Source organism: Centroberyx affinis, unplaced genomic scaffold (assembly GCF_046629955.1).
Source record: "Centroberyx affinis isolate AG114_WGS23_722 - 3 ecotype Tasmania unplaced genomic scaffold, CSIRO-AGI_Caff_v1 ptg001105l_1, whole genome shotgun sequence".
Taxonomy (NCBI): Eukaryota; Metazoa; Chordata; class Actinopteri; order Beryciformes; family Berycidae; genus Centroberyx; species Centroberyx affinis.
In genome coordinates this window covers 15,087-36,953 of record NW_027279648.1, presented here as the reverse complement: position 1 = coordinate 36,953, position 21,867 = coordinate 15,087, and the positions used below count along the sequence as shown (strand labels likewise).

Sequence of the window (21,867 nt, the reverse complement as noted above, 5' to 3'; positions counted from 1 at the left end):
AGACGCTAATCCCTTTTTATCTTGTATCATTACATTCACCTTTCTTGTTAGCTGTAGATTTGAGGGAAAAGGCAACTAATTAGATTGCTCTGATCCCATTTGCTTTTGCAATGTGTGTGTGTGTGTGTGTGTGTGTGTGTCAGTGTGAGAGAGTGAGAGAGATAGAAATAGACAGCGACAGAGAGACAGTGTGAAAGCAAGACCAAGAGAAAAGATATTGATAGAAAAGAGGAGTCATTTCTTACACAGAAGAAAGAAAAAGTAAAATGGCAATAAACAGAGAAAGTGGAAACAATTTCAGTTTACAAGACAACTGGTGCTTGGTGTCCCAGTGCCTTGATGGATTGGGGCATGAGCTATGTGCCATTTGATATGAGTTACAATCTTGGTCGCAACTTGTGCAACAGCCCACCTTCTGTCTCTTTCTACTCTGCACTACTGTATCAAATAACCCCGGGCCTCCCTGGGTAGCAGGGAGGTGTGGTGAAAAATGGAGATCATCCTTCAGCTGGACGCCCTGGGTTCAAGACCCCGTGACAGAAAACATCCACCCTGCTGCAGTCCCTGAGCAAGACTCTGAATCCCAAGCAAAAAGATTTTTTTTGTCCTTTAGGAATAAATAAAGTGTGAATAAAAAATAAATACAAAAAAAGGAAAACAGTGGGTACTGACTGATTGCGGCTGCGGTCCCTGAAGGAGTTGTTCCTGGAGGCTGGGGATGGGCCGGTAGAGGAGGGGCTGGTGGACGGGTCATCAGGGTCCTCTGCCTCCAAACTACGATTACAGGACCTGAGGAGTGAAGAGGAAGAGGAAGAGGAAGAGGAAGAGGAAGAGGAAGAGGAAGAGAGGAGAGGAGAGGAGAGGAGAGAGGAGCAGAGAGAGAATACAGTAAAGTAGAGAACAGAGCAGATTACAGCAGGTCAGAAAACATTCATTCCATTTGTTTTTTTAAACAGGTTACAGTTGTCTGTGTGATTGTACCTGATAATCTGGAGGATATTGCTGACAGTGGCCTCCTTCTCTGGGACGTGCAGACCGTCTGGACCGGACCGGGACAGGAAGTTGTGCTGTCCACTATAGTCAGACACAAACTAGAGAGAGGGGGACAGACAAGATAAGGACTGATGGAAGTAAACAAACTAGACATCTCATATTCTTACATCTTAAGTGAGAGTGAATTTGTGCATATGTCTTGCCTCTATTGCGTCATCTGTATTGTCTAAAGATACGTGTGTGTATGAATGTGTGTGTGTGTGTGTTTACCTCCAGTGAGTCATCTGTATTGTCTAGAGGAGGCTTGAGGCTGATGATGCTTGCTGTCCCGTCCAGCGCGTCACTCAGCTCCTTCAGAAAAACCCCGCAGAACGGCACCACCTATGATGTAGGGACAGGAGAGAGAATAATGCATCCCATTACTGCCGGTACAGTATTCTCATTAGTTCACCTTTACCACGTCTCTAAGAAGTTCAGTTTTCAGGAATGAAGAAACAGTGATAGATTATGCATGCATTATTGAACCTATACAGTATAGCATACAGTATAGCATACAGTAAATACCTCATGAGGTAATTCAGGACTAAATCACACCGCAAACTAGACCATCACATTTCCCAACTATGTCCCAGCAGCCCACCTTGCATCCTGGGATATTGAGAGCTCTGGTGACGACCTTCTTGTACTCGGAGGAAGACTCGTGCTGAGCCATGGCATCCTTCAGGCTTCTCATGGTCTCGATGTCCGACTGGTCCATAAACTGCCACATCTTCAGCACCTTACGGGACCTGGAGGACAGAGGAAAATGCGGACGTCAGTTGGCAAAAAAACGAATGTTTTTGAGAGTGTGTGTGCATGCATGACTTTCTGTTTTGTTTTTTTTCCTTTCACAATTAAGAAACAAAAGGTCTCATGAAGAATTAAAAAATGAGAAAAATCCTCCACACTGACATTTTGTTCACTTCTACCCGGGGGTTCATAGTAAGAATTAGGATTGGGTTAAGGTTAAAGGTAAGGGTGAGAATAAATGTTAGTGGTAGAGAATGAATGTTCGAGAATGCATGTTAGTCAATGGAAGGTACCTGCAAGTGTAGTAAAACAAATGTGCTTATGTGTGCTTATGTGTGTGGGAGAGAGAGCAAGAGAGAGATGTGTATGTGCATGAGAAAGCGTGTGTATGAGCATGTGTGTGCGTGAATGTGTGTATACCTGTGTATGCTTGTGTGTGCAGTATCAGTGTGTGTGTGTGTATGTGTGTGTTCCTTCTAACCTGAGTCCAGCCAGGAACTCCATGACAGCATTATAATTCCCCATGTTCCAGCAGCATTTAGCCACGTGGACCAGGTAGGAGAAAACCTCTCTCTTCTCCTCCATGGAACTCGCTGTCAGCACCAGCCACGTCACCCATGAACTCACCTGTTGATACAAATATATTGATTGATTGTAAATAGAATGTTACGGTCACAGTCAAAGTGATACAGAATCAGCCATAGCCTTAGAGTCTGCTGTAAGGACCAGCTTTATCAATCAAGAACTCAACAGAAAGAAGGCATTAATATAGAAAAACATTATGATTTAAGGTATCGTGTTGACAATGATCTGTTCCTCCATCATACTGGAGGTGGATCACATAACTGTCCCATATCCAATATTTAATAAAAAGCCAATATCAGCTGACATATTGGCAAATACATATATCAGTCTAACCACAGTCATGTACAAACAAACCCATAAAATCATCACAATTGCCTTTTGTCCTTCTCCATTGAACCCAACAATGATATTCAATGACTAAAACATAATAATATTACCTATGATGAACTATCAACATAACACCTCTCTACATAAATAACATAAATCACCCTCTCTTCCTTCATGACATATGCTGCGATAAAACCCCGACCAGAGTGACCTGTTACACTCTCTGGTGGTTAAAACATCTCACAAGCTTGATTATTGGTGACTGAATGATGTATATGAAAGTTTTTTGACTAAAATGGTGGTTTAATTTCATGGTCAGAGCCAAACAGCTTTATGAAACTAACAAAGGACAGAACACCGGAGAGTAACTGCTTGTTGCTGTCAGTGTGTTATTACTACACACTCCTGAATTACATAGTGTCCACGGCCAACAGACTGTCAGTTATAACTCTTTATTGTGTGTGTGTGTGTGTGTGTGTGTAGGGTGTGTGTGTGTGTGTAGACAGCTTAAAGCTTACTTATGCTCACATCATCTCTTCTGCATTCCAGTATGGCAACGCGTGTCTACAGTGACACTATACGCACAGACACAAGCCAGCTGGCCATACACTGAGGCCCATACACACACACACACACACGCACACACACACACATACACGCACACGCACACGCACACACACACACACGACAGACTGAGATCAGATATCTATCGGCTGCGCTCAGTCTCTGCGTCAACCGCTCACAGGCATGCGCACAAAAGACATGATGGCAGAACCAGATACCGCTCAGCTTCCTTTCACATTTTCTGTGATGGGCAAGAAAAGATCAGATATCGATCGGCTGCCTCTTGCTCTCTGTGTCTCCCTTTCGTGCTCTATGTGTTAGACCCCCACAAATGTATTCACACACACACACACACACACACACACACACACACACTAAACTCCCTAACCCCCTTGCAGGCAGTAAAAACATCCCCTGGCCCAGAGATCTATTACTGGGTTATGTAAGGATCTGTAAAGCCCACCACAGACTGACTTAACAGGGACTAAATAAAGCCACAGACGCACGCACACACACACATACACACACACACACACACACACATACGCACATACACACACGCACACACACTGGCAGACATATGCCTGTAAGAAAGCACACACTTTCATATAATGAGGTTGAGTCTGAGGTTATTTCCATTCTGACTCACAATACAATGATAGAATTTGGGGTTAGGGCAATACATCAAGCAGATATTAACTATTTGCATATTTGCACATGTGAAGACAGCTTGCCTGGTGAAACACTGGTGAATAAAAATGTATATGGAGCTTGAGTGTCCAGTATTTCTTCTGATGTAACCTCTGACCACAGTCGGTTATACAAGCGAGCGCAGAAATCAGACATAACACATGCAACCAGATCCCCAGTCCATGTATACAGATCCAGAGACATATCCCACTGAGCAAAAGACGTGATTTCAACATCGCGTCTATGCTTTAGCTCTCATATAGCCCAGGATCATTACGGCTATGTATAGACCTATTTTAGACCAAGCAGTAAATACATTATTACAATGAATAAACATCTGTAAATACCAAAAATATGCACCAGAGAAGTCCTGTAGACTAAGATAATTATCTGAGCACAAGAAGTAATTTCAACATTGCGTCTATGCGTAGCTCTCATATAGTCCAGGATAATATTGTCTATGTGTAGACATCTAATAAACTTTCACTTTTCAACCCCATTTAAACTTAATTTAGCCTAGACGGCTATGGCCATTTAGACGTGTTTTAAACGTCTAATCAACGTAAAATTGCTCAGTGGGATACTAGTCATGAACCCAAGGACACTCACATATCAAACGCAGGTACACATAAACACATATACACCATCTAACATATATACAGATATTTTAGATAAGAGCCTGTGCACACACAGAACTTACTTGAGAAACATGAACAAAGTGTTCAGTGTAATCATTCCATAATATGCAAGGCTTTAATTAAGTGTCAGACTCTCAAAGCCAATACTTTAATTTGACTCCAGTCAACAGTTTCACGCTTTGAAAAGCTTCAGTATTTCACTTGATCCAACGTGAGTGAGAGCTCACATGTTTATGCATTCCTGTGTGATAGAAGTGCAGGCAAGAGGAGAGCCGGGGCTTGGGGAAGGTTACTTTGAAAATGTAATCCATCACAGAAAATGAATTGTCTCCTCTAAACTGTTCTCAGTAACCATTTATTGGGTTAGTCAAACTGAGGAACATAATATGATTAATTTCAGTTACGTTTGTATCACTTTTCCTCAAAAATCTATTGGAAGGAAATTGTATTTTTAATAGCCCTGATGTCATCACCTACGACTGTTATTAACCACTCTTTCAGACTGGATACAGTATATTTATATACATACACTAAAACACAAAATACATTCTTTCCTTCAAACATGACAATAATGAACCAGTCTCACCTATTTCATCAAAACAAACTGCATGATCTGATTTAGGTGTTTTCTTCCATCAGTAAATGCATGTATTTGAGTCATCAGCCTTTTGTCATCCAATTACTGTAACCCCATTGATAATAATAATGCGATTTTATTAAATCACCGTAGGGAAACTCTCTTTTAGCTTGCTGCAATCCACAGGGAGGGCAGAGTATCTGCTTCAGAAAAAAACAAACAGCCTGGACCTGGCGGGGATCCAGTATCTTGCTCAACGACACTTCAGCAGGGCAGACGCTTGCTTGAATCCGGGCCTATGATCTATATGGCTAGCTCATGTCATTTTTTACTCCCCTGCCCTGTGCGTGCCAGTGTGAAGCTCTGCTATCAGTCACTTGTCCCTGTGTTATGACATAATGTGCAGCCGTGTTGGCGGCTGGGTTGGATTACGCTCACCATCTAAACTGCTCTGGCCATTGGCAAGCGGGGGCTCTCTAAACTGCCGCGCATCAAGGTGCCGTGCAGAGTTGGCACCTCTTCTGATATTCCAGATAGCACACAAGTGTGTTTGGTTTCGTGTGCGAGAGATGATAGCAAGGAGATAGAGAGATGTACAGAGAGAGAGAGCGAGATGAGAGGGCTAGACAGTGATAGAGGGAGAGGAGAGAGAGGAGAGAAAACTGAGTGAAGAGAGGGCAAAGAAGGAGCGAGAAAACATGAGAGCAAGAGAGACAGAAAGAGAGAGAAAATGAAAGATTATAAGATAAAGACTGTGTGTGTGTGTGTGTGTGTGTGTGTGTGTGTGTTTGTCTGTGCATGCATCAGTACATGTATACATCCTCTTTGGGTGAACTAACTGGATGGCAGCAGATTAGTAGGTTAAATAACGGTCTACAGTTCTACCTGCAACACTGCAGTGACACAATCTACTGGTACATCAATCATCACCCCAGCATAAATCTAACTGACAAACAAAATATTTTATAAATCAGCCAAAGCCAAAATACAGTAGAGTAGAGTAGAGTAGAGTAGAGAAGAGAGGAGAAGAGTGTTTCCTAACAACATAACAAAAGCCTCTATATCAAATGTATCAAAGGTGTTATAAGTAACATTGACCACACACACACACACACACACACACACACACACACACACACACACACACACACACACTTGTACACAGCATAGCTGGGTACAAGCTGATCTCCCTTTGATGTCTGTGTGTGTGTCCATCCGTCCGTCTGTCTGTCTCCATCTGTGTGTGTGTGTGTGTGTTATTAGTTGAACTATGAGGGTCAGTTTCCACTTGATGCATGCATTACATAACCAAGGTTGACAGGGAACTATTACAAACTCAACACATGAGCACATACTGTGCCTGTCAAAGCTAAACACTCTGGACAGCAACAAGGGCCCCAATCCGCTCGCCCTCCCTGCCTCCCAACCCTCTTGCCATCCTATCCTTTCAACTGTACACTCCTCCACTCGCATGCATGGCTCTAACAGGCTCAGGGTCACACTTAAGCAGAGATATATTTGACGAAATTAGATTTGAAGAGTTTATTTACAAAATGTTGTATACGCATTTTGTAAACAAGACAAATCACTGCCTTAAGTTCATCATTTAATATCGCTAAAATACAGTGGATGGGAAAGTGTTGTCATTTTGTCCAGAGACTTCAGTTACTGATTATTTTAATAATTTGTCTTGTTTTCTGCTAGTGATCGAGTTTTTTTCCCCAATGGTGGATTATTTCCATTTCTCGTTCATATCAATGAGTTCTCAATTTAAAAAATCCTTTGTTGGAGTTGTTGGAGGATGAAGGTTAATGTGTCTGATTTGGAAGAATTAAAATACAAAAAAATCAAGTCACTTGCAAGATCATCTAAGTCACATTGTTCTAGAAATATTAATAAAATAATAAACACAACATTGTCCACCATCACTCGGAGACAGACTGTATCACAGGAAAATGTATCCAGGCCAACACACACACAATCAAAGCAGAAAACGGGAACAGAACCTCATCTTCTTCTATGGACAGTCACTGTTTGAGGCATCTGAGATAGGAAGCCACTTCAGGGCTTTGTCAGCATCTTCCCATGGGGAATTACTGTTGTCATTGGACTCTGGGTCCATTATCTCCATATATGGCTAGAATGCACATTTGGGAAAATATTTTTTTTTGTGTCTCCCCTCTCACTGACTTAAATGAAAACCAGCTGATGTTAAAGGCATGCAACTTAAAGATGACATCATCATTCCCAATCAATCTCTCTCTCTCTCTCTTTCTCTCTCTCTCTCTCTCTCAGCAGTACAGTATTCTGATTGTTTATCCTCGAAGTCACTCAGCATAAAAGACACAAAGGGAGTGTAACTTTAGCCAACTAACACAACTCTGCAAGTGTGTGTGTTTGCGAACATACAGTGTGTGCTTATGTTATGAGCTGATAAGTTGGTATGACTAGCATACCAAATACAGTATATAACAGGGCCAATCCAGCTGAAGGAAAACACAATTACTGCTCTGCTATGCCTTTCAAAAACCTTTCAGTTTAACATGAAATCACAATTTCACTGTCTCTTAGATCAGTGGTTCTCAGCCTTTTTGGCTCGTGACCCTTAAAATGAAACCATGCCTGCTCCTGACCTGCCGTCACACAGCTCAGTGAACAGCTCAACCAAAGAATGATTTTCCCTTTTCAGGTCGTTTCATTTGATCAGAGGAGGCCTAGAGGCTGAGATCTACTCAGTATCTCACAAGGAAAAAAAGCAAACATTAGAGAAAAATTTAAAATAGACATGATAATAAATTTGTATGGTAGAAATATGTTTTTTCCCCTATCCCACAAATCATCTTGTGACCCCCCAAAATTATCCCTCACAAGACCCCCTGGAGAGTCCCGACCCCCAGGCTGAGAACCACCGTCTTAGATGATGTCATGTAGAGGTCAATTTTAAAGGACAGTTCAAATGGTATACAGTCACCAAATCAGGAGCAACCTTGTTTTTTTCCAATATATCTCTGGTCCTTATTGCCAACTATGTTACCCTCTTAATTTAGCTTAATCTCCCACCAAGCTGAAGGTAATACTACCCATCGCCATTGGCTCAAAAAGTTGATTTATTTGTAACAACTGTATGGCAACACTGCCCAAGACAATGTCTCAGTACTTCTGCACTGATTTCACGGAGACTTGCTGTTGCCCAGAGAAATTCTAGTGTACTGTTTATTTTCCCTATATTTCACCTGAATTCCTGTTGTCAATTCCATCTCCCTTTCATGTTGCCGAACAGCTTGTGCTGTATCTACTGAGTTCAAGTTCAAGTCACACAAAAACCTCTCCGGATGTTTTAAATAGCGGGGGGAAAAACACCTGATTGCCACGTTCAAAAAGCAACAACTTTGTCCCTGCCTGGTGATGGTTTTCATTTAACATTAATCAGAATCAGAGGTCTTTGGCATCTTCTTTCTGTATTTTTTCCTATTCTAAAACGATTTACTCCTGAGAGCACAGCCAAGAAAACTAGTGCAGAGAAAAAGTGAGCAGAGAGCAACAGCATGATAATCCTGTCCCAACTACTAACCCAATGCTCACCTATGTGTGAGACACCCATGGGTAAAGCCTGAGCAGGTTCATGTCAGGACAAATTGTGTATCACACACACACAAAAAAAGTTTCTGCGCTGAAAAATACGCAGTGTAACACATCAAATTATCTTCAAATAAATTAACCAGAGGGGAGTTGAACTGAATCAACTGAATCTCATCCAATCCCATCAAATCAGACTGAATTAAACATGAAATCCAACTGTTTTGGAAGTTTTCTTCAGTGAATCAAGTCCTGCTGAATCATGTAATGTCTAACCACCGGTAATTGAATCACATCAAACTAAATCAAATGAAATGGGATGGGAAGCCCGTTGTCGGAGTGGATTTCTCCTCACCTCGTTGAAACGCGCCACCAGGTCCTCCACGGCGTTGCGTCGCTGTGCACTCTGGGTAGGCATGGTGGGCGCCGACAGCGAGGCCTTGAGGTTGGGGTGGCGTTTGGTTTGACACTCGGGACTGCCCAGGTCGCGGGTGAGGAAACAGAGGTAGTCCAGGGGAAAGACCTGTAGATGGAGATATGGAAGGATGGATGGATGAATAGATCAGCTGCAGAAATAGAGGATATCAGTCACTCTTTTGGACTACTCCTTTTTTTTTTAAATTTTTTATAAGAATGTTTGTCTTATTACACTGAATAGAGGAACTGAAAGGCTGAGCGCAGACTGTGGGATTACCGCTGGCATAGAACCAAGTCTACTACCAAGTTCTCCGTTGTTGTTTTGCTCTCACCCTTCCTAATATCTCAAGAAATACTGTGTCCAACCTCCACTGACACAATAACATACTATGACTGCATGTAAGTGTGTGTCTCTGTGTCCATTTGTGTATCAGCTAAATTCTGCTTAGAGAAGCAAATGGGCAGTGTTTACCACATCAGGAACAAAATAAAACTGGTAGCGACAAACAAACTATAAAAACTATTTACAAATGTTTGACCCAGGTTTAGTGTAGGTGCATGGGTGTGTGTGTGTGTGTGTTTCTCCCACCCGCTGGTAGAGCTGCTGCTCCTGCTCGGTGAGGATACAGGCGATCTCCTCAGGGAACTGAACTAGGTGGCGCAGCTCCGCCAGCTCCTTACTGATCCCACTGATACTGGGAGGAAGGGAGCTGCTGCTGGCCATACTGTTAGCCAGCTGACGCTCTGCATGGAGAGAGATAGAGAGAAGAGAGAGAGAGAGAGAGAGAGAGAGAGAGAGAGAGAGAGAGGGAGCGAGAGAGAGAGAGAGAGTTAATGAATTTTACTTGACTGATCCTAATTTCACTCAGAGACAGGGAGACGCTGCTAGCTGTGTTGCTATCCAGCTGATATTCTGGATGGAAAAAGAGAGAGAGAGAGGGAAAAAGAGAGAGAGAAAGAGAGAAAAAGAGAGAGAGAGACAGAGATCTACATCAGGAGAGTAGGGAGGAGAGAGTAAAAGAGAGCAAGTGAGAGAGAGAGGGAGAGAGAGAGAGAGAGAGAGAGAGAGAAGAACAGAGAACTACTGCTGGCTGCACTGTTAAACAGCTGATGGTCTGGAGAGACGGAGAGAAAAGGGAAGGAGAGCAGGAAGGAAAGAGATGAGAGGGAGAAAGTGTCAAGTTATCTCCTCTGATGTATTCTCCCCTGTCAACTCCTCTGGAAATGTACAGACCCATCAATCCCCTCGTTACCGGAATACACCCCGACCTCAGCCCGCCAAGTTAAGTCTGGACGTATCACCCTCTGGAAGTAAACAGCATTGATCACCAGCCAGTTCCTGTGTTTGGATTTCAGTCTGGTCCATTAGTCTGTCTGTTTACACACACAGACACACACACACACACACACACACACACACACACACACACAAACCAGTCCTCATCTCTGCTAACACAGGACTAATGGACAGTTTCTACATTGGTACTTGCTGCCAGGTACACATACTGTACATTGCCTGGACACACGCCATGCAAACTAATGTGCACACGCATAAACGTACTCACAACACACACACACACACACACACACACACACACACACTCGACATGATGACAAGAACAGATATATATGAGCTCAGCTGGCTTTTCGTGCTGTGTACACAGAAAAACCCAGGCACACACACTTCTGTTGGAAAGTGTGACATTGGAAATCAGAAAGTTGTCCTTGTCATCACTTCGATGCAACACAAAATGTGCTTTATTTTCATGCCAGTGATCATTTTGTTGGGAGATTTCATTTGGGAACAAGATTTCACTTTTTTCGCCACCAATAACAATTCCAAAAACTGCATTTTGAAAAAAGGTATTAAGACATAACTAATGATTTTCTTTCAGTTACAGAGATCTACAGCAACATCCTTCTCTGTGTGAAAAAGCCATTCAATCAAGTTGCTCTTCTCTGATTTCTGACAGGTTACACGTAGCTCTTTGTACTGGATTTGCAGACCTGGGGAAATTCTCTGAGACTGCAGTATCAGTATCAGTGCATCCATAGCTGTAGGCTATAGAAACATATCAGTAAAAGTTGCTGTGTGAACAACTAAGACAGAAAAAAGGTTACTTGAAAGGCCGATTCTCTCTCTCTCCCTCTCCCTCTCTATATTCCACAAGACACCTCAATTTTTGTACAATTAATAGAGTAGAAGTACAGTGATCATTTTGGATTGCTGCACATTTTTGTTATCAGCTATGTAGTTGTAGTAGTGACAACTACAATGTCCTGTACAATTACTGTATTTGCTTGTGAATAAGGAAAGTTTGTGATTCTAATTCATTTTGTCTCCATTTTGTCCATTTGGTGGACTCGTGAGTCAAGCAGTTCGGTGTTTATGAGTAATGAGTTGCACTATGTTTGCAGTGCAATACCATGAAGGTAGGGAGAAGCACAGAAAAAAAGACTGAATACCAGGGATTAGACACACTACTTCTGGTTATTGTTAACTGTCATACACACAGAAAGACACATATATACACACACGGGAACACACACACTTGCACATACAAAAGGGTGCATGAATGCACACACGCAGACACACACTTCAAGATGCCCTGGGTAACCCTTGAGATGTGCTACAGGTAGTCATGGCAACAGCAGTAACCGCTCTGCAGGAACAAAACTTGCTTATTTACACAGTTTGATTTGTGGATCCGGCCTAACAGCTTCTGTAATGAACTGTGTGTGTGTGTGTGTGTGTGTGTGTGTGTGCGCGCGCATGTGTCTTAGAGAAGAAGAAGAGGGAGAGACAGTTGCTGGGTCAGAACAAGGAGATTGATATACAATAAACAGGAGAGAGAGACTGAGCAAAACAAAAGAGAATGACAAGAGCAAAAGAAAAAAGGCCCCATGACAGAGAAATGGAGAGAAAGCTGGAGATAAGGACAGAGTAAAGAAAAGATATTTGGATAGAGAGATCAGGGATGTAATCAGGCACACAAGTAAGAACAAGATAGCAAATGAATGTTGAGTTGTACAGTAAGTCCAAAACACATTAAATTCTGGAAAAAATAAGTCATATCCCTAGAGAGTGAAAGACTGAGAAAGAGAGAAAGAGAGAGAAAATGAGAGAAAAAGCGAGAGATGGGGAGTGAGGGCAGAGAGAGGAAGACAGAGAGAGGGAGGAAAGCATAAGTGGAGAGAGAGGAGTTTTTTGTAGTTTCCACCGTCTAGCAGGTGTGAACGATCTATCACAGATAGATCTACCGCATAATCTACTAAATCCACTAAATACCCTACAGAGAGAAAGACTAGTGGTTATGAATGAGATATAGATATTCTGATGCTATGCAGGATATCTGGCCTATAAATCAAGTTGGGGAAAATCCTCCACTATGTTACTGAGCAAATCCAAATACTGTACCTCCTCCACACCCCATTTTAGACAAGTGCGACAAGAGAAATTATGTAGAAACAGCTGTGTCCACTTGTATCGCTATCACACAATAAAGAAAAAATATGGTAGGCATATACCATGAACTCAAGATGTGAGTTTGAATCCGGTTCGCGACCTTTGTCATCTGTCAGCCTCTGTCTCTTCATGTTGTATACTACAGGTACGCAGAAATACCATAAAAATAACCTTAAATATTGTCTTTGTTTCTTGGCTCTCAAAAAAACCCAAACGATTTTATAGCAAGATCCATCTGGGCAAATGGACCCTGGGCATCAGTTCTTTGATTTGATCTGAATAAAAACCTTGCTTAATTGACTGTAAATTATTGCACTGCATCAAATGAGAAGAACAGTGGGAGAATATAACAAAGAATATAAAACATAACGCATGGTTTCTATATAATCATAGAAAATGGCAAGCAAGATTTTGTGAGCATGCTGTAAATTTTGATAATATCCAAATCTATTCTTTCTAATCTTTCATTTCTCAAGCATATGGCCGATATCCCCTCATCTCTCCCTCTGTCTCCGCTGTTTTTACAAGCTGTCCTTTTGAAGTGGAAATAGATCAGCCCTCAAATCAGTGATATGAATTTCATGACCATGCAGCAGCCGCAATAACAGTGTAACTCACTCATTCATTTATTCATCCTTTAAACTGGGATAGACACAGTCGGAGCAAGCTGTCAGTTTCAGGTGTGCCCTGTTGACAAGGCAGTGACAAAAAGGTCTAAAAATGTTCCTATGAATTATTTAAAAACCAAGGTACAACAATACATATATCAGAAAAATACCTCATCGTGACATGATAAAAAAAAAAAGACTAGTGATAAGTACAGCTGGCAATTTATACGATTTTATCAACATTGATTCTTTACAAAGGTCCTACAGGTAGCATTTTGGATTTCTGGAATAGAGTTGTATTACTTACAAAGTAAAACCAGTTCCTGTGTGGTGCTTTATAGGTTCCATATTCTACACTTTCCAGTGTTTATTTTATGTCTTGAGGTCCATTAAAAGCTGTTTGTGTGGTGTCATGTACCAACAAGCACAGATCCTGTACAGACCCACAGCGCGTGTGTTCAATTCTATGCACTGAAGCACTGCCACACGGTTAAATGACCTAATTCCACTAACGTTACTTAAATACCACAAGATGACATCACCTACCGTTAAAGTTTGTAGGGCAGCGAAGACGAGTTACTGTCTACAAATCCCTGTTACTAACAGTGGAATGTTAAGTTTCACTTTTGTTTTCACGACTGGATTGAGTTCAATGGTGCTGGTCTGCCCTCTAGAGGCCATCTGACGAAGCGCATCATCTCACTAAGCGTTAACTGACTGACTGACTGACTGACTGACTTTGGCTCCTGATGCCCTCGGTTGTGCCGTGGGAAAAACACTCTCAATCCATTTTTACAGGTTAATTTTCCAGCATCTCTCTGAGCCTTGCCAAGAACAGGCTGTTTCTGTTGCTGTGGCTCCTTAATATTAACGACTCCTCCGTTCTGATTGGCTAACCATTTCAAGCGTGAAACGTGACACACCACAGACCACGGCAGCTGCAGACAGCGAGAGGCAGGGAAATCTCTCCTGTAATAAACAATGACAACCGCTAAACCGCTTTGAAAAAAACACTTTGTTAAACTATTATTTCTTACAAAAATGCTAATGAGCAAACCTTTGTGACGCCACAAAGTTACGGAAGTCCAAACGGCTCATTTAGAGGATCGGTTTTCTAATATGGATTGTGTGGATTTAGTTGCCGACCGTGCGTTTTGATACTTTCACGATGTTTAGATAGCGCATCCAAATCCTTTACAATCAAAGAGGCAAGGGAAATCCATTTTACACGATATATGGGAACTTTAACACAATCCAGCACATTTCCCACAAAATTGAAGCTTGCATTGCAGAAGTGATGCTCTTGTCTGTTTATGGTAATCATACTAATGTCTCAATATCAATGTGGTAATGATTTATTGATGTTAAAATGCTACACATGACACCTGTAACAATTCAATTTTAACAGTCTGATTTCTTAACAATTGCCTTATCAATTCCTACCTTCTATAGATCACCTTCATAGACCTTTATAGCGTGTCTGAATTGCAGACATGGCCTTGGCGCACTTGCAGCACTAGTCTAGTTTGTCCTCTTTATCGGTGTAGCCACACTTTCACTTTCAATTTCCTCTTTTTAACATTTGCCACATTCACTCTGCTGCAATGCACTTCAGCTACAATACAACTGCTGCCTTGCCACAGAAAACACTCTCACGCTCCCTCTGTGCATGTTACTCCACATCAAAACCTCACAGTCATTCTCACACACAGCAGACAAGGGAAGAATGCAGAAGAAGACAATTCAATACTGAATTTGCGCAGTTCGTTTGATTTGAAAAAAGAGCAGGAAAAAAACTGGCGATCTGTTATGTTCTGTTGGGGACCCATGAGAAACAGGCCGTCGACCCATTTTGGATCATAACCACTAGTTTGAGAAACACTAAATCAGGGGGGAATGATGGGTAACACTGAACCTGCAGCACTCCTGCTGTGAGACATTTAAGAGAACATGAGCCAGGAGCAACTGTCCATGAGTGTCGCCCTGATCTTTATGCATGGGTTTACTCATCTGCATACTGAATAAATGGCGTGTGCGTGTGTGTGTGTGTCAGGCTAATGTTAGATCCTGTTCTGAATGCAATGGCGGATGGAGTAGATTGGCCGAACATCCTTCTTAACAATTTTATAATGGCATTTCTGCTTTAACAAATAGTATACCATGGAGAGACAGGAAATATGTGTGTGTGTGTGTGTGTGTGTGTGTGTCTCTGTGGAGGGGGGAGGGGTGGGGGGTTGGGGGGTTGGGGGTGGGGTGTACATGTATCAGAAACGACTCCTGAAAACTAAGCCTTTCATCTGTGATGTCCGATCAAAGTGAGGCCCGGCGCTGCTCCAGTGACAAAGGATGGGAGACAGACATCATGGACTCAATGGACAATGTTTTATCTCAACTAGGGCTGAGAGTGCTGTGTTTTATGTCTAACTTTTAATGGACATTTCAAGCTTTGGAACTGATATTCACACCAGTCCCAAATCTCAATCTATCCTGTACGCTGTTTGTAAGAAAATGTCAAACCATTAACTTGTTGTTAAGAGGAATCTTTTGATTGCTGTGTGATGTTTGGGATTTTTTCCTCTTCTAGAAAGTCCAACTCATGATCCAGACATTCAGGCAGTGACTGTGAAGCTTGACACAGAAGAATATCAGCCTTATTTTCATACTGAAAATAACCACTGGGTCAATTTATCGTCCTGACATTGCGGTGACTCAAAAGCTTAACACATAAACAGCATGAAGCACTGCTTCACTGCTGGATGGAAACCTTATATGTCAAACTTCAGGAACGAAGATAGGAGTTATTGATAAAACTCACTGTTTGGGTTAGCGTGACATTAGGGGATGAGAAGGGGAATTCATCAACCTACATGTTGGGTAATATGGTTTTGACTGGGTTTATGAAACTTAATTAATTTACACATAACAGGAATATGTGAATACCAAAATTAAAGTTTCAAGGCTTTTCACCATTTGCCAAACTAAAGCGAAAGGAGGAGAATCTTTTGTTTAATCTGATATCTGTGTCTTTGATTCACTCTAAGAAAACGAAGAGCCGACTCATGGTCAAGCAGCGTAACTTAGAAGCATACTGACACGAACGGTAAGAGGTGGAATCTTTCAACAGCACCTTGAAGATTGTTTTGTCGAATCGGTGAATCACGTGTTATTTATACCAGCCAAAGCAGAGGAACCTTGAACATAGACACCCCCTGCTCCCACCTCCCTTCCTCTCCACCTTCACAAATGCACACATACACACACACTGCTCTCTCTCACACACACACACACACACAAAGTAGCACAAGCACATACACATTCAGAGCTGATGACAACCTCTTCTCTAGGCTATGTAGGGCACTTGAACAGGTGCACCACAAACAACCAGAGTCTAAGGACTGTTAACAAATCAGTCTTTTAAACTTCATAATACTACAAACAGGAAAATAATACTGTGTTTTTTCTTTTTTCTTTGCCATAATAATGAGACTGATGGTAAAGAGGCAAATTTCCACTGCGGTGGACAATACAGTTCTATTCTATTCTACATTTATTGTGTAACCCAAACTCATTAAAGCATACTGCTATACCCCTTATGCCAGAAACCACCATGAATAGATTTGGGAAACATTCTGGGTCCTGATCAATAGTTCAGGAAACACAGATCAGATAATCTTTTAAATCTTTTAAATCTGCCTTTAAAATCAGCCATTTTCCATCCAACCAATTTCCCTTTAGACAAAAACGAAACAATCAATCAAAAATAAAATTACTGGAACTATTGAGTACTCAAAAGATCCACACCAACATGCACAAACATGAATTCACACACACAAATCAACAAGTGAACAATTAGTAGCAAACAAACAAACTCATGCACAGTAGCAGACATACAGTATACACATAAGCATATGTATGGACCCATCACACACACACACAGCCCCACACACACACACACACACACACACAGAGACAGCAGCAGGAGCAATAGACATCGATCTGTCTGACTGTTGACAACAGTGGGTTACCGATATGCACACACAAATACACACACACACACACACGCAATTACTACAATTAGTCTCTTCAAAACATGACTTCTCACCATTAGTGGGAAAAACAGAACACATCTGAAAACAGCAACTATCTGACCAAGGCAACAGCCAAGATAAAGATGAGAAAGTCGGACTGGTTTAAGTCGATGGCTCCCTGATGTGGCACCTGCTGTGACGCTACAAACCAACATCAAATGTCAAATACATCATGGATTCAAGTCAAGTCGAGTCGTGTACTGTAAACTCTGTGTGAGGGGAAATTTGTAGATAAAAGTAAAGGCAAAACACATAAAGTAGGTGGTCGTACATTGTTCGTACACTTTGTTCTCTCTTTGTATAGGAAAGATCACGTCAACCTGTAATGTGAATTTGTTCAAAATTCAAAATGTTCAAATTTAAAATGTCAACTTTTAAAATTGTTTTGCGTTGTTTGCTACTGCCCCCTACAGTTTACTTTGGTGGCAGAAGATTGTAGGAATAACAGGCAAACCAGTTAGGAAAGTTGACATTTTATTGAAATAAGTGCAGCATGGTGGATAAACATGTGTTGTGAATTTTACCAGTGGACCCTAACTTTAAAAAAAAAAATGGTTCTAAGCCATGCTCTTTGAGGTTTGTATGTTTGCCAATAAGCAAGGCAACATTAAACTGCCAGAAATCGCACTGGAGTTTGATGTGATGTTCTCATCCGTAAAAAGAGACAAAGAGAGAACAGCATGTATTAGGGTTAACATTACAAGTGGCATTACATGAAACACACTCAAGACAAACAGAATTCAGATAGATAGAAAGGGCAATTTCCAGTACAGGTCCAACACAAAAGGCACAACTGCTGCCAAGTGCAAGAGTTAAGACACGTGCGGGAACTGTGAGTCTGCGCTTGGCACCAATCAGACAGCAACACCAGAGAAGGTAACACATACCGACTAGTTTTCTACAGACCTGAGGGATATTCCAGGAAACAGGATCCCACAGTTACCCAGATAAGACGTAAAAAATGAAAACCTTTTGCTCATAAATTTACTCTCAAACGATATCTATGACTGACTGACATTGCATAATTCAAAACTCCGACAGAGTCAAATCCACAACATCAAGATAAATCTGAATATCATCTGACTCGTATTTCCTGGAACACCTGACAGGGCAAATTCTTCATCAGATTACATGCTGAACCTGTAAGCGCATGATTTATACACTAGAGTTATTTTCTATGAATTGAGGAGCCTTCTGATTTCGCATATGAGGCATGTTAAACTACTCACACATCAAGCAGTACTCTTACTACATATAAGAACGACCAGCAGCCACACTGCACTTCACAATCTGTCTACTCACTGATCAGCTTGAAGTCCATTCTGTGCGAGTGCTTCATGGTTGCCAGATACAGCTGGCCAGTTTGCCTCCCACACTGACAGTTCAGCGCCGGGGTGAGCGAGCCACACTCGTCTACATTTGAGCTGCCAGTCCTGTCTCTCCAGCAGCTGCTCTCTCTCTCTCTCGCTCTCTCTCTCTCTCTCTCTCTGACTGTCTGCTCTCCTATTTCTCCCTCCCTCTCTCCATTACTAACTCAAACTCTCTCCCTCACTCAACCGGTATCTTTCTCTCTCTCTCTCTCTCTCTCTCTCTCTCTCACCTGCTTTTCTTTCTCCTCTGCTTTTTCCTCACTGGCAAAAAACTCTCTTTCCTCGCTCTCCCCCTGTCTTGACTGTATTCGCTATCCTTCGCTCGCCCTCCCTCCAACTCCCTCTCTCCCGCCCACTCTGCACTGACACCATACATAGTTCACAGCCATACGCTACAGTTAGACCATCCAGCCCATCCCACTCTGTGCGAACACACACACACACACACACACACACACACACACACAAACACACACTCATAACTCATACACTCATATGGATACAGTGCAGGAATAAGTAATAAGGGATAACAATCCAATCCAAAGCCTTTCTTCCTCTCTCTTTCTTGTCCTTTGTGTTCTTCTTATTTCGCTCAAAATCATCGAATGAAAAAAAAAATGAATTTTTGAGAAAAGGAGAATGCTTCCCTCTGACTTGATTCTGGTTCTTTGTTACAATGATGTTTTTAACACACTTTTGCAATGGGTCTTTAATTACTATTTTATGAGCAGAGGTCTCAATATTGACAATAACCTCAACAATTTTCAACGAGGACATTTACCAGCAATGACTTTAAGAGGTGTTACACTTTTTGCTAGGTATATTTGAAAAGTTTTCCATAATTCACAAGAGACAAAAATGCCACAATCCAGTCCAAGAACTTCCATGACTGTATATATTTAACATTTCTATGGGCTTATAAACAATACTATGTGTATTTTAAAGCCTTGAGACTTCCCTTCACTAGAATCCCCCACCACATCTGCTGTAAATGGGACGTAGATGATGGCAGGCAACACAATGTACAATGATGACTGGGAGGAAGAGAGAAAAAGAAAGAAGGAAGAAAAAAAAGAAAGAGCTGGAAGGATGGAAGACTGTTACTCGACTACTCACATCCTTTTCCACAGTACAGTAAACTGTGGGATAAAGGAAACAACCTGAACAAAAGAGCATAGACCACTCTCATTCATAGCTAGGTGACAGGAACATGGCTGCATCCCAATAGCGTTCATCTGAGTCTTCTTTTCACTTAAATGGTTGCAACTGTGAGTGTGCTTTGACAGGGAAGAAAGTACGAGGACATGAAGACAGAGTTTCATTCCAAAATGAGATATCTACCGTTTGAAAAGAGTGACACATGATCTACAAACCAGGACTGAGAGCACAAAACTTTTTTTTTTTACTTTTTAAAAGGACAGTAGGTAACATAGCTTACACAGAACACTCTTACAAACTCCATATTTAAGAAATATTGAATGATGAACTCAGCTTTTTTTTTTTTTTTTTTCAAAACAGATATAACATTTTGGAAATTATCCCTTCTTATCTTTCCCAAACCAAAAATGTAAAGGAGTCTGAATCCCATGTCCAAAAAAGAAAAAAAAAGAAAAACAACATTGTTTTTCCTGCACCTGCTCCTTTTCAAACAGATAAATGTAAAGCTATACAAATGTGTATACGTATGTGCGCACATACATACACACACACGCATGCACACTCACATACACACACACACACACAGTGTTTAGTTGACACATGCTGCATCAGGCTTCACACATTTCATAAAGGCAAGCTCCATGAAACAAAAACAAAGTTGCTTCTCATTACAGACATACTGGTGGCTACGATCTATGGTCTCTCTATTTCTCAGTATCTCTACCTGTGTGTGTAAGCCACACACACACACAACCCATAAACCCACACTTCTGCTTTTCCACCTTGACCTTACCCTTGTCTATTCCCGTTGACATTTTTTCCAGCACCAGTATTTGGCTTTATGGGAGTCAATAGTTTACCCTCACAACAAAGCCCTGTCACACTGACCCAGACCTGAGCCAACTGTAACCATAAAATATCATTTATCATTTCCCCAAGTGCTCCTCTGCTCTTGACCTGCCCCGAAAACCAAACCCGTGCCATACCACAGCGAGACACAAGTCATTCACCTACACACATCAGACGGACCAGCGAAATGTTTTCAGGTCATTATAGTGGATGTGGCGCGTGGAGAATGTTTAGAAAAACATTCCAGCTCTCAGCACTTGCATTAAAACTCTGAGAATACACCACTGCCGCACAGGCGATTATACTGGTAATCCTTGAAAGCATTTGGGCCGGAGCCACTGATAGAGTTTTCCAGGCCCTCTGCCCCTTATCTAAAACTATTAAGTGCTGGCAGCAGAGTGTGTAACTATCTCACCCATAATCACCATTCAAAAGATCAACTAGCATAGCATCACAAGTTACTGGCAATAATGGAGCAGGACTGCAGAACTAATGTGATGACCAAACACTTAAATAGAAGGATCAGGATATTTAGAAGTCGATCCTGTTGCTCATAAATCAAGCCCCATCTTAGGATATTGAAAAAGTTTTTGTTTATGAGAAATTGCCACAGCCCCCTTTTTGTATAAAGTCCCTTCAAACAGTTCCTTTCCTTGTTTTTACCATTACCACAACTATAGAAGTACATGGAAAGACTGGCATATGATTGAGAATTCACGCTATTTTCCTTGATTGTGGATAGTGCAAGGCAATTCATATTTATGAAGGAGAGCAAGTCTCTCATATGGGTGAAAAGGACTCCAATTAGGGATGCCATCACACCGAACTTTCTGAAACTGCTCCATTAAAAATATAAAGTGTAATAAAAATAAAAGTGCAGAAATAGAGAGACTGACTTTCCTCCCAATTGTCCATGATCATACAACAACCTTTTCAGAGAGGAGTTTTCACTTTGGAGGCATCACTCAAAAGACAAAGAAAAGCCCTTTTAAAGATTCTCATTCTTGAATAAAATGAGTTATGAGAAATATTATAAAATGAGAAATATTAATTCTGTCAAATTTCACACCTGCTCTTACAAAATGATTGCTGGCATCAACATACAATACAGGCTAATTTAAGACCTTTCCTTATATAACAGTTACATTTTAGAGGACATAACCATCTGAACA

The 21,867-nt window shown here is 41.4% G+C and overlaps 1 protein-coding gene across 1 annotated transcript in view; it reads right to left on the bottom strand.

Annotated features, from left to right (window-relative positions):
- The window catches only part of LOC139647726 (1-phosphatidylinositol 4,5-bisphosphate phosphodiesterase epsilon-1-like), a gene marked incomplete at its 3' end in the record, with an annotated part of 53,907 nt that overhangs the window by 19,262 nt on the left and 12,778 nt on the right, over positions 1-21,867 (bottom strand). Inside the window, exons 4-10 of the mRNA XM_071523689.1 lie at positions 9,746-9,900; positions 9,095-9,262; positions 2,264-2,409; positions 1,634-1,781; positions 1,264-1,374; positions 982-1,091; positions 673-789 (exon numbers count right to left, since the gene is read on the bottom strand). Of these exons, the coding sequence (XP_071379790.1) occupies positions 673-789; positions 982-1,091; positions 1,264-1,374; positions 1,634-1,781; positions 2,264-2,409; positions 9,095-9,262; positions 9,746-9,900 (955 nt within the window). The remainder of the gene's footprint in view (positions 1-672; positions 790-981; positions 1,092-1,263; positions 1,375-1,633; positions 1,782-2,263; positions 2,410-9,094; positions 9,263-9,745; positions 9,901-21,867) is intronic.